Raw genomic sequence first — 14,047 nt, 5'->3', positions numbered from 1 at the left:
GAAGTGGTGCTCAGATTTTTTATCAAATCGTCATATTGATTACTTATGTAACTGAGAGTTGATTCTATAGATGAAATTTGGCTTTTAACCGACGACAGTTCACTTTTTATAGCATTAGAAATTAATAAAGGTAGCTCGTCTTTTAGCGCACTCGGGCTGCCCAAACTGTATTCCATGGACTGAGCAGTTGATGGATTAGCCTTCCTGGTTGTGATATACGATACATCCTCGAGACATTTTACCGGAGTATCTGTGTTGTCACCAGCTCTGGGCAGTTTGCTCACACATAATGGACACGTCCACGAAGGTATTTTCTTAGCATTGTCTAAACTCAATCCGACGCATTGGTAGTGATAAGATCTCGTACAATTAGGACGACAGCAGATGATTTTCTCAGATTGGCGCACTGATTTTTTACATGCGTTGCAATTAGACATTTCAATAGAAATCAAGTGTAGCAAGCAGTATTAAAAACTGACGGTAGGCGTCAACCGGTTTGTCCGCTAATGCGCAACGTGCTCACTGCTATTCACACAATGATTCTTATATTCACGAAACTTTGCAATTGTTTATTTATTACAACATCATTGTTTGAATTGTATTATCTATAATTAATTTTATTCAGTAATTAACAATTGAACTGTGTACAATTTGACCACAACAAAACATTTGAAACCACTTATTAATAATTTAAATTAGGAGATACCGAAAGAGCGTCTTATCTAATCCGCGACGGTAAGCGACATGATGACGACTATATTACTATTTTTTGCAGTGATATTGTTATAAGAGCTCATAAGTCTGTTTAAGGGGGCATTTTTACCTATATTAGTTCTGCTGATTGTTGGGCTGAAAATATTTTTAATAGGGAATCTTGGTCTATTTCTAGAGACATTAAGATTTACATTTATAAGACATTTTGGGGATATGATTCTACCATGTATAATTTTATGTAAAGTAGTACCATGTATAATTTTATGTAAAGTAGACACATCAGTTATTTTTCGTCTTATCTCCAACGAATTCATATTGAAATGGTCCAGTCTTGTTTTATAGTCTGCACGATAAGGGCAGGTTTTGTCTTTAAAAGCTAGAAAGCGAGTGAAATTACGTTGAATACGCTCTAATCTATCAACATTTGACATTATATTGGGGATTCCAAAGCTGTGAAACGTATTCAAGTGCACTTCGTACCAATGCATTGTAAAGATACACAATTGCAAATGGATTTCTGAAATCTTTGCAAGTACGCTTAATAAAACCCAGCATTTTCCAAGACTTAAGTATGATGTTATCAATATGATTAATAAAATTTAGTTTTTTGTCTATAACTGTACCAAGATCTACTAACAATACTACCAAATCTACGAACTAATGACGCCTGTTCCAAAGGAACATTATTAACGACGTAAGATGATGCAGTCTCAGTTCTATTTCTAGTGATCTTGATATGTACACATTTTTCCGGATTTAGTATCATTTTATTTACATTACACCAGTTGCAAATATTATCCAGGTCAGTTTGAAGAAGCCTTATGTCATTCTGAGACTTAATTTCTTTATAAATTTTTAAGTCGTCTGCGAAAATAGAACATTTACTAGATGTTATTTGATCCAAAATATCATTTATAAAAGCGTTAAAAAGAACAGGACCAAGATGTGAGCCCTGAGGAACGCCTGATTTAGGAAAAAAGGTATGTGAAGTGTAACCATTTGCCCTCTGCCTTTGTCTTTTAAATAAGATTGTAACAAATTTAATAGTTTACCATGAATCCCATAGAATTTTAATATTGAAAGAAGTATTTCATATGCAATCAATCTCAGCTTTGTTATCTACGCCCGAAGAAAGATTCGTTACATAACCAAGAAGGTTACTTAGAGTTGACCTGCGTCTACGGAAACCATGCTGTGCATTCGACATAACGTTCTCCAGATGACAAATATTTTTTTCATCTTAGGAAATATGCTTAAGATTGATACGGGCCTATAATTTTTGATATTACATTTATCACCTTTTTTGTGTATGGGTACAACATTCGCAATCTTCCAATCAGTAGGAAATAGACCAGCATTAATAGATTTTTCAAAAATAATTTTGAGAGGAAGTGTTAACTGCTTTACTGTCCTTTTAATAAATATTGGAGGTATCCCATCCGGTCCAGCACCTTTACTAACGTCAATTAATTTTATAGTGTTCTCGATTGCTCGTTCCGTTATGACAATGTTACTAAGTGATAGCTGAGCAAAAGAGTCACCTTTGTCAAGATTAATAGAATTATAGGGCGTAGAATAAACAGATGAAAAGTGCTGAGCGAAGAAATTACAAATATCTTCTCCTGTATGAGCTTTATTTTCATTTAAAAACATTTCTGCAGGCATATTTGAAACACTACCTCGTTGTTGTTTGACAAAAGACCAAAACTTTTTAGGATTTTTAAAAATTGCTTTTTCAGTATTATTTATATAATCGGAATAACAAGATGAAATCATGGAATCGATCCGCTTACTACATAATTTCGCTTCTATCTTATCCCTAGGATTTTTATATATCTTATACTTTGCGAATTCTATCTCTTTCAGGTATTATTTTTATTAAATCACGTGTGAACCACAATGGATATTTAAGTTTTAATTTTCGGTATAGTTGATTCGATGATAGAGTATAACAATTTATAAAATTTCGCAACGGCAACATTGACATCTTTAATAGGTAAGAGCTCTGACATCCAATTAATTCTTTTCAACTCTGCAATAACTAGTGAATAGTTTGCTTTTCTAAAACTATAATTACAAATTTGTTTGTCTATACAATACGAATATGATAATTTTGTGTCTATTTCTACATTTAATGCTGGATGATGAGGATCGAGTTTGCTCAATGGGCTCCCACAATGTTCTACAGATATACCTTCAAAGTTACAGAGTATTAAATCTAATAATCTATTGTTCTGATTTCTTAATCATTATACTGAACCAAGTTGCTTAAGGACATAAAATCGATTAAACGGTATCCTAAATTGCTATTATAATTAATTGGTTGCAAATGAGGATACGCTGATAGTCTATGTCTTGCTCACTGACGCGAACTTGCCGGTACATTTTCACTAAATCAGCTATAATACAAATACGATGTGTACGCCAACGTAACAGATGTTGTAAATCTTGCTGTAACTTTGGTCTAACAAGAAGGTTGTCGTTGAGTGATACATCGTTCACGCCCTTACATGACGCGTCAAATACCACACGTACCTTAGTCGTATCCTTGTCCTCCCGCACTACAGCGTGGTGTGGGAGATACACCGCTTTAGGGTTGTAAATTTCTTTTTTGGGAACAGGTTTCATGTGATTTAACACTTTATATTCGTCTATAACCTTAGCATATTCTTCGCCCAGCTTCTGCTTCTTTGATAATTTCTTCTCTAGGGACATAAAACGATCTTTTGCTATTTGCATTGTCTTACCGTATTGACATTCAGGGTTATCAAAGTTGAACGGAAATTTCACTACATATCTACCATCCTCATTTCTCTTAGTTATCGAATTAAATATCTCTTCGCATCTCATTTCTTCTTCTGTAAATGTTTTTTGATTCATGTCTGGTTCTTTCTCTAACTCCCAGAATTTCTTCAACAAATCATCTTCTCGGATTTGTGTATGTGTACTTATAACTCTCATTGCTGAAATTGACGTAACTTCACCGGATCTTATCCAACCGAGAACTGTGTTTTGAGCGATCAAATTTCTTGACGGATTTTTCATTACGCCACTCTTTAATATCTTGCGGTGTATTTCAGCTCCAAGCAAAATATCGATTTTACTCGGTGATGTGAATTCTGGATCAGCTAAGGGTAACTTTTCTAACTCGAGCCAATCAGTTGAATAAACATCTTTTGAAGGAAGCATCGATGTAATGGAACCTAACACATAAACATTTACTGAGATTGATTTAACTGGGGGATGGCGTTATTCGATACGCAAAGATACCATATACTTAATTCGTGTGTGACCATCTCCCCCCACTCCAGATACCAAACCATTAATTGGTTTGCGTTTAAGTTAAAGTTTAAGTAACCTCACAGCTCACGGTTTTATTGGCGCGTTTAGAAGGTTCACAGCGAGGCGCGGACATTGCAAGGACATATATAGTGATAATGGCACAAACTTTGTAAGAACCTCCACGCATACGTATGGATCGGAAAATAGTATGCGCGGCGGCCTGCTTGGATTTCAAAAATGATCCCAAATTTGTTCTCTGCACCCTCAAGAACCTCGGTTACGATACCCATATCGTTGAAATCAAAATTTTGCGCGGCGGCCACCTTGGATTTCATAAATGATCACAAATTCGTTCTGTGCACCCTCAAGAACCTCGGATACGATACCCATATTGTTGAATCCTAATTTTGCGCGGCGGCCTGCTTGGATTTCAAAAATGATCCCAAATTCGTTCTCGACACTCTCGAGAACCTCGGATACGATACCCATATTGTTGAAACCAAAATTTAGCACGGCGGCCATCTTGAATTTAAAAAGGATCCCAAATTCATTCTGTGCACCCTCTAGAACCTGGATACGATCCCCATATTGTTGGAATCATAATTTTGCGCGGCGGCCAACTTTGATTTCTTAAATGATCACAAATTCGTTCTCTGCACCCTCTAAAACCTCGGATACGATACCCATATTGTTGAAATCATAATTAGTTGCGGCGGCTATCTTGGATTTCAAAAATGATCCCAAATTCGTTCTTTTCACCCGGATACGATATACATATTATTGTTGAACTCATAAATTTGTGCGGCGGCCATCTTGGATTTCTAACTTCCCTAAAGAACATACGTACAACAATCCCGGGTGGCTTAATATTCAAAATAACAGTGTGTACATTTTATTTTAGTACTTTCCGACTTTCATTCACCTATTATATTTTAACATAATACGCTGCCGCATCATCATCAATTTTTTTTATTTTGATTCCCCATTTTGTACATGTTTGCTAAAATCTTACGTAAGGCCTCAAGCCCGAAAGAAATGAACACAGTACCATCCTTGACAGTTGTCACGTGCGTACTGCTGGTATGAGCGAGCATAAAACCAAGGCGTCGCGTTTGATTTATTAGGAAAAAAATTGGTATAAAATAATTCACAAAGCGTTTTGATAAAACCAACGAGGAAAATTTTTAAATACTAATAAACTATCGAATAAAATAACTTTTGTGTAGATAGCTATCATAGTTTTATGATAATATAAAACAATTTAAATAAAAAAGCCTATTTTTCAAAAAATAAATCTATCTAGATTTTTTTTCATAATCGTGTTTTCGAAACTGTCATAATTTAGATAAAGAAATGAAGATAAACATGTCAAAAAATTGCAACCATAGTATTTGTAGAAGTATTTATGTATATTTTCAAAAATTATAGTTTTTAGGACTATCGCCTTAAAAAACGTTTGTGTAGTAAAGGTTACTATAACATAAATGACTTTCTTAATGATACAGCTTAGGAATGGAGCGACCGCCCTCAGGCTGTTAAATAATGAGTTTAATTGTACAATATTACTTTGTAAACATATTTTTTGATGAAAATTAAGCCCGCTGAGTTTGTTGCGCCCATTCTTCTCAGGCCTGAGGCTTTCATTTTGGAATGGGTAGTTTGTTTTGACTTTCAATAAGTGATGTCACATCCTATTTTGAATAAAAATATTTATAATTTGAATTTTCATGCTTCCTTCAGCCAAGTTCATTTTCCCCAAACTGTTTTGTCTAAATTGTTTGTATAGTATATACATTATACTATTAACAGGTGGGTATTATAAAGTTGAAGGTAGTGTATAATTTTTAAGCTTTTTATAATCTCGTACTAAAATGATTAGGTAACTTCTTTAAAAATATCGATACCTGCTTGAAAAAGAATGAATTGTGAATCCTCAATTATTAGCACTTCTTACTTAATAACCTTATCCATTCCACTGCTGGCCAACCTTCTAGCGGACAGTAATTAGGCATAGACATAAGATACAAATTATTGATTAAACAAATTAGTATTCATTGTTATTCTGTATAAACCCAGGGGCCAGTAAGTCATGAGATTTTATAAACCGTACTACTTCTATACGGAATGTGCGTGGGGAAAGAAAATTTCCGAAAGCTTGTTTCGGAAATTTTCTAGTAGTTTAGTAACGAATGATTAATAAAAAGAGAAGCTATAAGCACTGATTAAGTATTAATAATCTTGTTAATCTTATGATATATGATATTTTATATTATGATGTACATATGCTATAACGATGGCAATTATTCCCAGAATTCATGTATTTCTATCTATTTTTTTTAAAGTTTATGATTTCCTCTACTCAACCTTATTGGTGGAACCTATATAACCAATATATGCCAAATATTAAAATTAAGTTTATAGAAATTGTTTATCTATATTTAAAAATTAACGCTTATTATTTTATCTGCAATCTTACACATATTTATTAAATAATAATTAGCTTAGGTACACTAAGAGATAATTTATTTCAATGAAATTATATCGATTTGTACATGCATGCACTTAGTAGTAGTTAGTAGCAAGATATTTTTATTGTAATACATTGATTATTCTCACATATATATCAATTTAACGTAAAGGTAAATGAACCATATGTAATAATATTATGGTTCATTTTTAATTGTATATTTAGCACTACACATAAAAAATATTAATTGCATTTAAATGGGAAAATTATGATTACCGATGAGAGGAAATCAATTTATTGGATATATTTTTATTGCGGCTATGATTTCGACAGTCTAAAATGGCATAAGAAGGCATATTTGTGTTTTTTTAAAAGATAATAATGCATCACTTGACATCAGACTGGTTTCACTTGAGCCTCGAGTGTGTTGTACATAATAGTGGCGACAGGGTAAAGCCCATATCCCATTTCCACTAGTTTTTTCTATTCCACGGAATAGTTTATCACGATAAATATCAAGTCTGTACATGGTGGTTGTTTTTCTCTGTCAGCTACTGCGCCCTGCTGGCCGATGATGACCGCGGAGTTCGGGAGCCGGTGGAGTATTATATCACCACCGGTCTGGCGGTTGATGTCATCAACCATCACTTTGTGGATAGCGTCATTTATTTTAATAAAGAAGAAACTGGTATGTTTATATTTATATCTGGATTTAAATAGTTGTAATTAGGAATAGATTGCACCGGTCAACCACGCGGAGTAATGGAGCAAATCCCAGACTTTTGAACTCAATCAATATTAGAGCGCGGTCTCGCTTGATTGAAGGACCCGTTGTGATCAAGCATTAATAACACGCCGGCGATCAAATTTTTTAGTTCTTCTCTTCACTACACGGCTCACTCTTGTGTTCGCATGTGCGGTGGATTATTACTCAAGTTGTAATATATACCTACATCCAGACGGGAAAATAAGTCAATATTCACAAAGCGGGATAAACGCGCAAACCTCACGCAGCATTTATTATAGACTACTGTCGATAATTGATTTCATTTTGATCCCTCCAAGCGTTCCCGAGAATAAAGACCCGTCAGTCGGGAACGTGGACAACCGAGTGATATTATTAGGGATCCCACATCGAGTGTTGCGTGTTACAGAGGGGCTGTCGTGGGAGGCGCGGCAGCTCATCTACGACGTCATGCTGCAGCGCCTGAGCCCGGGCCAGCGCATGAACGTGCAGCGCCGTCTGGGCCGCGACGTGCTGGCGCGGGCCGCCGACCTGGTCCACGACCTGCCGCCAGGCCGCGCGCTGCCGGCCGCCACGCGGGCCGCCACGAGGGACGCCGCCACGCTGCTGTGCGGGCCGCGGATGAAGCTGCCCAGTACGACTTGTGTCACACATATCACACTCGCACCACACTCGCATCACGAGTATTCAACATCGATCTAACGAAAATTAACTTCTTTGCCCACACAAACAAGCTCGGGATGTTACTTTAAAAGAGTATTTTTAACCAGTTACAATATTACAGAACGTCCTGACAAGCAAGGCGAGGCGGACATAGAAGAGCTTCAAGAGAGAGTTACCGTTAACATGGTGTCACATGTAAGTTTATTCACTACAGAGTCTAGCTTTTGTATTAAAATTAATTTTTATACCATCCATTCCGACGCATTACCGTTCAGAATTCTTAAAACATAGGTACATTTTACCTTCATACCTATAAACGAATAGGGCTCGCTTGTTACTTCTTGGCGGCAGAAAAATCAACACGGTGTCTGGAACCATCTTCTTATACTAAAGAGCCTCCTGTACGTTTGCAGGCCATGAAGAAAACGGTTGCGGAGGAGCTGGTCCCCGCGGTCATGAGACTCCACGCGGCGCTGCGGGCGCGAGGCGAGCAGCCCGCTGACTACATGCTGCGGCTGGCCACCGACCTGTACAACGACTACCGCCACGAGGTGACCGACACACGCAGTACTGAGGCTGTCGTATCACAGATATACGGAAGGCAACCGACATGGGGCTACAAGTTGACGCAGTATATACAGATTACAGATATAAGTAAAGCATTTGATAGAGTAGACCACGTGTTACTTTTATCAAAACTCATTAAATGTGGTCTGTTCAGCTAAATTATGTCTTGGTTTATTGTTACTTGTCTGCCAGATATCAAAAAATCGAAGTATTTGGGCACCAATCGGATGCTTTCCAAGTGACATCAGCGAGTTCCTCAAGGCTCACACCTAGGTCCTATACTTTTATTTTTTCGCCGATGATTTAAAAAAAATCGATAATAATTAAGGACGATAATGGTTCCCTATTGCTGGAGGATTTAACAAATAATTTTCATTGGTCATCTGCAAATAACTTACCATTAAATATTGATAAATGTAAGTATTTAAAATTTACGAGGAAAAAGTCACCATTGGAAACTTAATATAGTATAAACGGAGTTGACCTCGGAAAAGTATGGTTTATTAAAGAATGGGCGTCATTAAAACAGAAAATTAAATATTAAAGACATCTTAAACTAATTGGGGATAATTCGTTTAGAATGCATGGCTTCATTTGGAGAAATTCTGAGAAATTCAGAAATACTTTTGCTTTAAAAACACTTCTGCTACGAAGCCATTTAGAATTGTTCAACTATGGAGTCCTCACTACAAGTGTGGTATGAATAGACTTGAGAAGATTAAAAAAACGTTCATGTTTTAATGTCTGCCCATCCAAACAAAATATATCAATTGCAATCACATAATGAACCCTGTTTCTTATCTGAATTTACAACTCTTTCGCGTAGACGTTGGAACTGAGATCAGTTTTTTCTTTTAAAAATAGCAATTTGATTGAATGTCCTCAATTACTGGAAAAAATTAACTTCAAGTATCCTAGTGCTCATGCAAGAGTAAATAACTTTGAATGTAGAGTTCCACAGTCCTTGGCCTCAGATATGCCGTCAACATAACGCACGGTTCAACGACGAGATGTTGATCTACATAACACATGTTTAATGAAGTTTAAAACAGTGTGTTTGGAGTATAAGATGGAGCACTAATATTAAAATACTTGTTGTATATGTAAATTTTATTATATATTTATTTTTCTAGGAATACTTTAAGCAATAGCGAAGTACATATTATAATATGCATATAATATAATTTATCCATAACATATTTTTATCTTCCTCTGTACCTAAGGTCACTAATCATGCTGTGTTTTCCCAGAATAGAGTATATGCGTGTAACTTATGTTTAGTTGACATATAATTTTTTCTTATCTTTATTATTATTTATTTTATTCTAAATAAGTTTTTTTTATTAAATTTGTGCTGAATAATAAATATTAAATATACAAAAGTGCAATATATAATACACGCGAAATATAAAACATCGAAAGGCAATGCTATTGGTTGAAGCGCAGCGTGATGTCAATGTCTAGATAAAAATAAGCAATGGTATGGTTTTTTTTATTATTCAATGATCTGTATAAAATAATTATAAATAATAATTTACACTGACTGAGAGTGGATTTGTTAAAACGCAATCAGATCTTCTAAAGATAGGTGCGTTTATGATGCTGGTTGATGATGTGTTTTTGTGTTCCGAACCCAGATTTTATTTCTTCTGAATTTAAAAGATTGAAAGTTGCAAGGCTCAATTCATACTTTCTCACATTAATTTCTAAAAATAAACAATATATAAATGCAGATAATATAATTAAATTGGAATTACCATATCCATTGTTTTTTTCTGTTATTAAAGATCATTAACATAATATGATTCTCCTTGAGATCAATGTTAAGATTCTGTTTTATGTTTTTGCATTTTTAAAGTAAAGACAATCAAACTATAAACTAAATTAATCAATTATTTTATAAATCACAAAATGTAATTAAATGTAATACATTTCACCAGAATTGTTACAAATTTGTTTACACAAGACAAGTGCTGACCCGACAATACCCCACGCCCGCTCATCGTATGAATTATCACTATATGCAATGAAATGTCATGGACTGAATTAGTTGTATTGCGAATTTATAGGCATTTGTAGGTAAAAAAAGGTTCTAAATAAGTAATCAACAACATATTATACAGCATGGAAACAGCTTATATGAAATAAATGTAGGTACATACTTGTAAGCATATTAGCTGACGATATGTCAAAAATTAACGAAATCCGTGCATTGGTTTTGTCAAACAGTTGGCTTTTCATTTCGAGCCAATTTAAACGTCCTGTAAGATTTGGGTAACTGGGTCAATGATTCAATGAACTTGAATATTTCAATATCATAAAGCGGCAATGCCGCCTTATGATGCCGTGCAAAAATTGAATAGCAGCACTAGAGATAGGGAGATAGCAAACAGCCTTGGGGCACTCCAGCGTTCACGGGCTTCGGGTTCGACCATATTCGATAATATGTCGCATTGTCGATCGTAAAAAATATTATTATTACCGTCCGGACCGTACTAAGCCCGGACACAAACCCCACACCGGACCCTATCCTATGGTCGGGCCGTAACAAATCCGACCATGTGTTAAAGGCTATAAAATACACGTGCCGGCGGTGTCTCTTTGACTGCGGCGCTATTCAAAGGCAAGGTCAACGTCATCCGGCGTAGGGAAGGACATCTTCTATCGATAATTAGCGTTCTTTATAGGGAGTTGTAATCGATAAACAATAAGCTGTTTAAGTCTATTTTGAAATTGTTCTGTAATGATTATTGTAAAAATACTACACCTACCTAGGTATTTAAAACTAAACAGCTTCAGATTTTTTTTTATAAATTATGAAGTAGTTTAGAGATAATGATTGTGAAAAAGGAAGAACTAAACAATAAAAATTTATTACTTTTTTGTAATTTGAAAGCAACCTATCAAAAATCGTACCAACTTGTTCGCTGCTCAGGAAATCACTCAGAAAACAGTAGTTTCGTAAGTATTGAACTTACAAAAGTGAACTATTTTTTTACAATGCTTATCCATCCATTCATTAATTTATTAATTGTTAAAAATATTAAAACATTCGAATAACACAAAACTACTAGTTTTTATTGTCTTGTTTAGGTTGTTGGTTAGTAATTGTAAATAAAGTATCGATAAACTAGAATTCTGGGGTATGCCCTATTTACGCCTATATTTATTTAAGTATTTGTAATTTTTTGATTCAGTTTAACGCGAGCTTTCGGAATGTGTGTCCGATGTCTGGAGTGTCCAAGCAAGTGACTTACGTAGCCCGCGATTGTTTCAAGTGATTGACTGTATTTATTAATAGAACTTTCTTAAAGTTCAAATGAAATGTTTAAATCAATTTTCATTTCTTCGCTAATAATTATGTCTTAATAGAGCTTGTTTACGAGATGAGAAGTAACACCCAATTATTAATTTTACTATACTTCTGTGGACCAGTAAGACTTGTATTTTCATGTATTTCAAAAATCAAATTTAAGTATTTTTAAAATTCATGCATATATATATATATATAGGTATATTATAATATAGTATATTGCATGCATAGTATATTGCATGTTCACTTTAGTTTGATGATGTATAAAATATAAATAAGTTACTATCCGTCGGTAAATCTAATTACATTTGAATGTCAAGTTTTCTTTTCTTTTTTGAGCTTTAATGAGACGAGAAACTCATTGCCACTCTTTTAAATCAACATTTACAGCTTTATACAAATCATTTCAGTTATAGTTATAATATATGTAAAGTGATGCAAAAAATATACTAAAGCCTTAATAAATAAATACATTCAAAGCTAGAATCTACAGACTATTGCTTGTTATATACTTGTGTCTGTAAACGCCTTAATTTACAATCGTGCCAGGAAACTTTCATTTATTCATTACTAGGTTTTACCCACGACTTTGTCCGTGTTAAATGCGATAGAATGATAAATTGACACCTCGGTAGATATGACATTGCACATATGTACGTACACCTTCAAAGTAGTTTCAGCGATTCCTCTGGTGTTGCACGTTATGGCTAGCGTGTGGAGTACTATAATATGCACCTTTTTTATCAGATTGAGGAGCTTATCGAGAACGATGAAGACTTAATGGAGCGCGTGCGTCAGTTTCAAGAAACTCACGGATTGGAGCCCATCACCGTGAACGCTCGTAACCTGGTCACCTCCAATGTGCCACCCGACCCCGAGACACCCCGGGCACCGAGGAAGCGCGTCAACAGATCCGATCAAAACAAATCTCCGCGGAAACGCATCCTCAGAGTATGAAGTACTTAACAAAAAAGAAGACCAGGGTCGATCATGATTAAACCAAAGAAAAAAATAATAAGAGAATATAACAGAAATTAAATGAAAAATAAATTACGGGCGATCTGAGGTCGGGAAGTGGAAAAAAGATTGAAACTACAAGTCCTATAGAAAAAAGTTAAGCTATTTATAAATGTAAAAAGTATAATTTAAGTATATTTTTCTAAATAAATATATAATGATTCAGTGTAATATTACTGAAAATTAAGTAAAAAAAGTTATTTTGTAAAAGATAAAATTAAAAAACTAAAAATAACTTTTTAGTTTTTTAATTTTATTTGAATTCTTCACATAAATTTTGAGGTTATATGAAAAAAGTGTAAAATCACCAACTTAGCTATTTCACTTTTTCCATAGGACTTGTAGTTTCACCGCAAGATAAACCATTTTTTACCCCTTTCCACTTCCCGACCTTAGATCGCCCATAATTTATTTTTGTTATATTCACTTCCTTTTCCAATAAGTTGCATCATACTATTATTTTTTTCACTTTTTATTATTATCAAAGTCTTCTCGGCTAAATAGGGTATTGGACGATATCAACTATTTCGATCAATCTGTTGACATATAGGTTAGGTAACATAAATAGTATGATTTTTTTTAAATCTTGTTTTTGACATTGAGAAATTTTGACAAATGGAAACTTTATTGTGACAGTTTCATATTTTTTTATTCAATGACATGTGACGTAACAATATTATAACATACTTAATATGTCGTCGAGGTAAATCTGGTACATAGAAAAAAATTAATTAATCTCAGGTATAGTCAAATACCCTGTTATTTATTATATAAGTACAGACGAGTCAGTGCAATGTAATCGTATCGCATTACGTAAGCTGTAAGCCGTGTTGTGATACTAAACGACAGATTATATTGCAACTGTTGTGGGTAGATCATTATTCAACACAGTCTGCCATTTCCGTCATTTATTCTCAAAATAATAATATTGATGTGTTAGGTTAACCATGAAGTCTAGTTTTAATATAGATATAAAAATGAATTATAATTTGGCAACAGCGGCTGCTAGTTTAACTATAAACATTAATAATAAATAAAGAATACATTTTATGCGGGACATCTAAATTTCGCCGTATGATTGCTGTGAATTGTTTCCTTTCTCAGGTCTCGGTAGCAGGGTGTACATCTGATTGTTAAAATTATTTTTGATTGTTTAATAAATGTCTTTATATTGTACATACTGTTTTATTTTATTTCTATTTTACTCATGATTAGCAATCTTTTTGAAACAGCCAAAAAGGTTGCATTTTTCTCTTCTGTACTATATTGAATGTAATAG

At 34.4% G+C, this 14,047-nt stretch overlaps 1 protein-coding gene across 2 annotated transcripts in view; it reads left to right on the top strand.

Annotated features, from left to right (window-relative positions):
* Nucleotides 1–13,944, top strand: part of LOC126971551 (condensin-2 complex subunit D3-like) — a 73,338-nt gene extending 59,394 nt beyond the window's left edge. The window contains exons 17-21 of one of the 2 annotated variants that reach the window (XM_050817847.1): nucleotides 7,015–7,151; nucleotides 7,618–7,842; nucleotides 7,993–8,066; nucleotides 8,285–8,422; nucleotides 12,499–13,944. In XM_050817847.1, the coding sequence (XP_050673804.1) occupies nucleotides 7,015–7,151; nucleotides 7,618–7,842; nucleotides 7,993–8,066; nucleotides 8,285–8,422; nucleotides 12,499–12,708 (784 nt within the window). In that variant the 3' untranslated portion in view covers nucleotides 12,709–13,944. The remainder of the gene's footprint in view (nucleotides 1–7,014; nucleotides 7,152–7,617; nucleotides 7,843–7,992; nucleotides 8,067–8,284; nucleotides 8,423–12,498) is intronic. The other variant, XM_050817848.1, reaches the window with a different exon arrangement.
* Nucleotides 13,945–14,047: the final 103 nt, after the last annotated feature.

This window comes from Leptidea sinapis, chromosome 24 (assembly GCF_905404315.1).
Source record: "Leptidea sinapis chromosome 24, ilLepSina1.1, whole genome shotgun sequence".
In the NCBI taxonomy this organism is placed as follows: domain Eukaryota; kingdom Metazoa; phylum Arthropoda; class Insecta; order Lepidoptera; family Pieridae; genus Leptidea; species Leptidea sinapis.
This window is presented reverse-complemented; position numbering and strand designations above follow the sequence as displayed.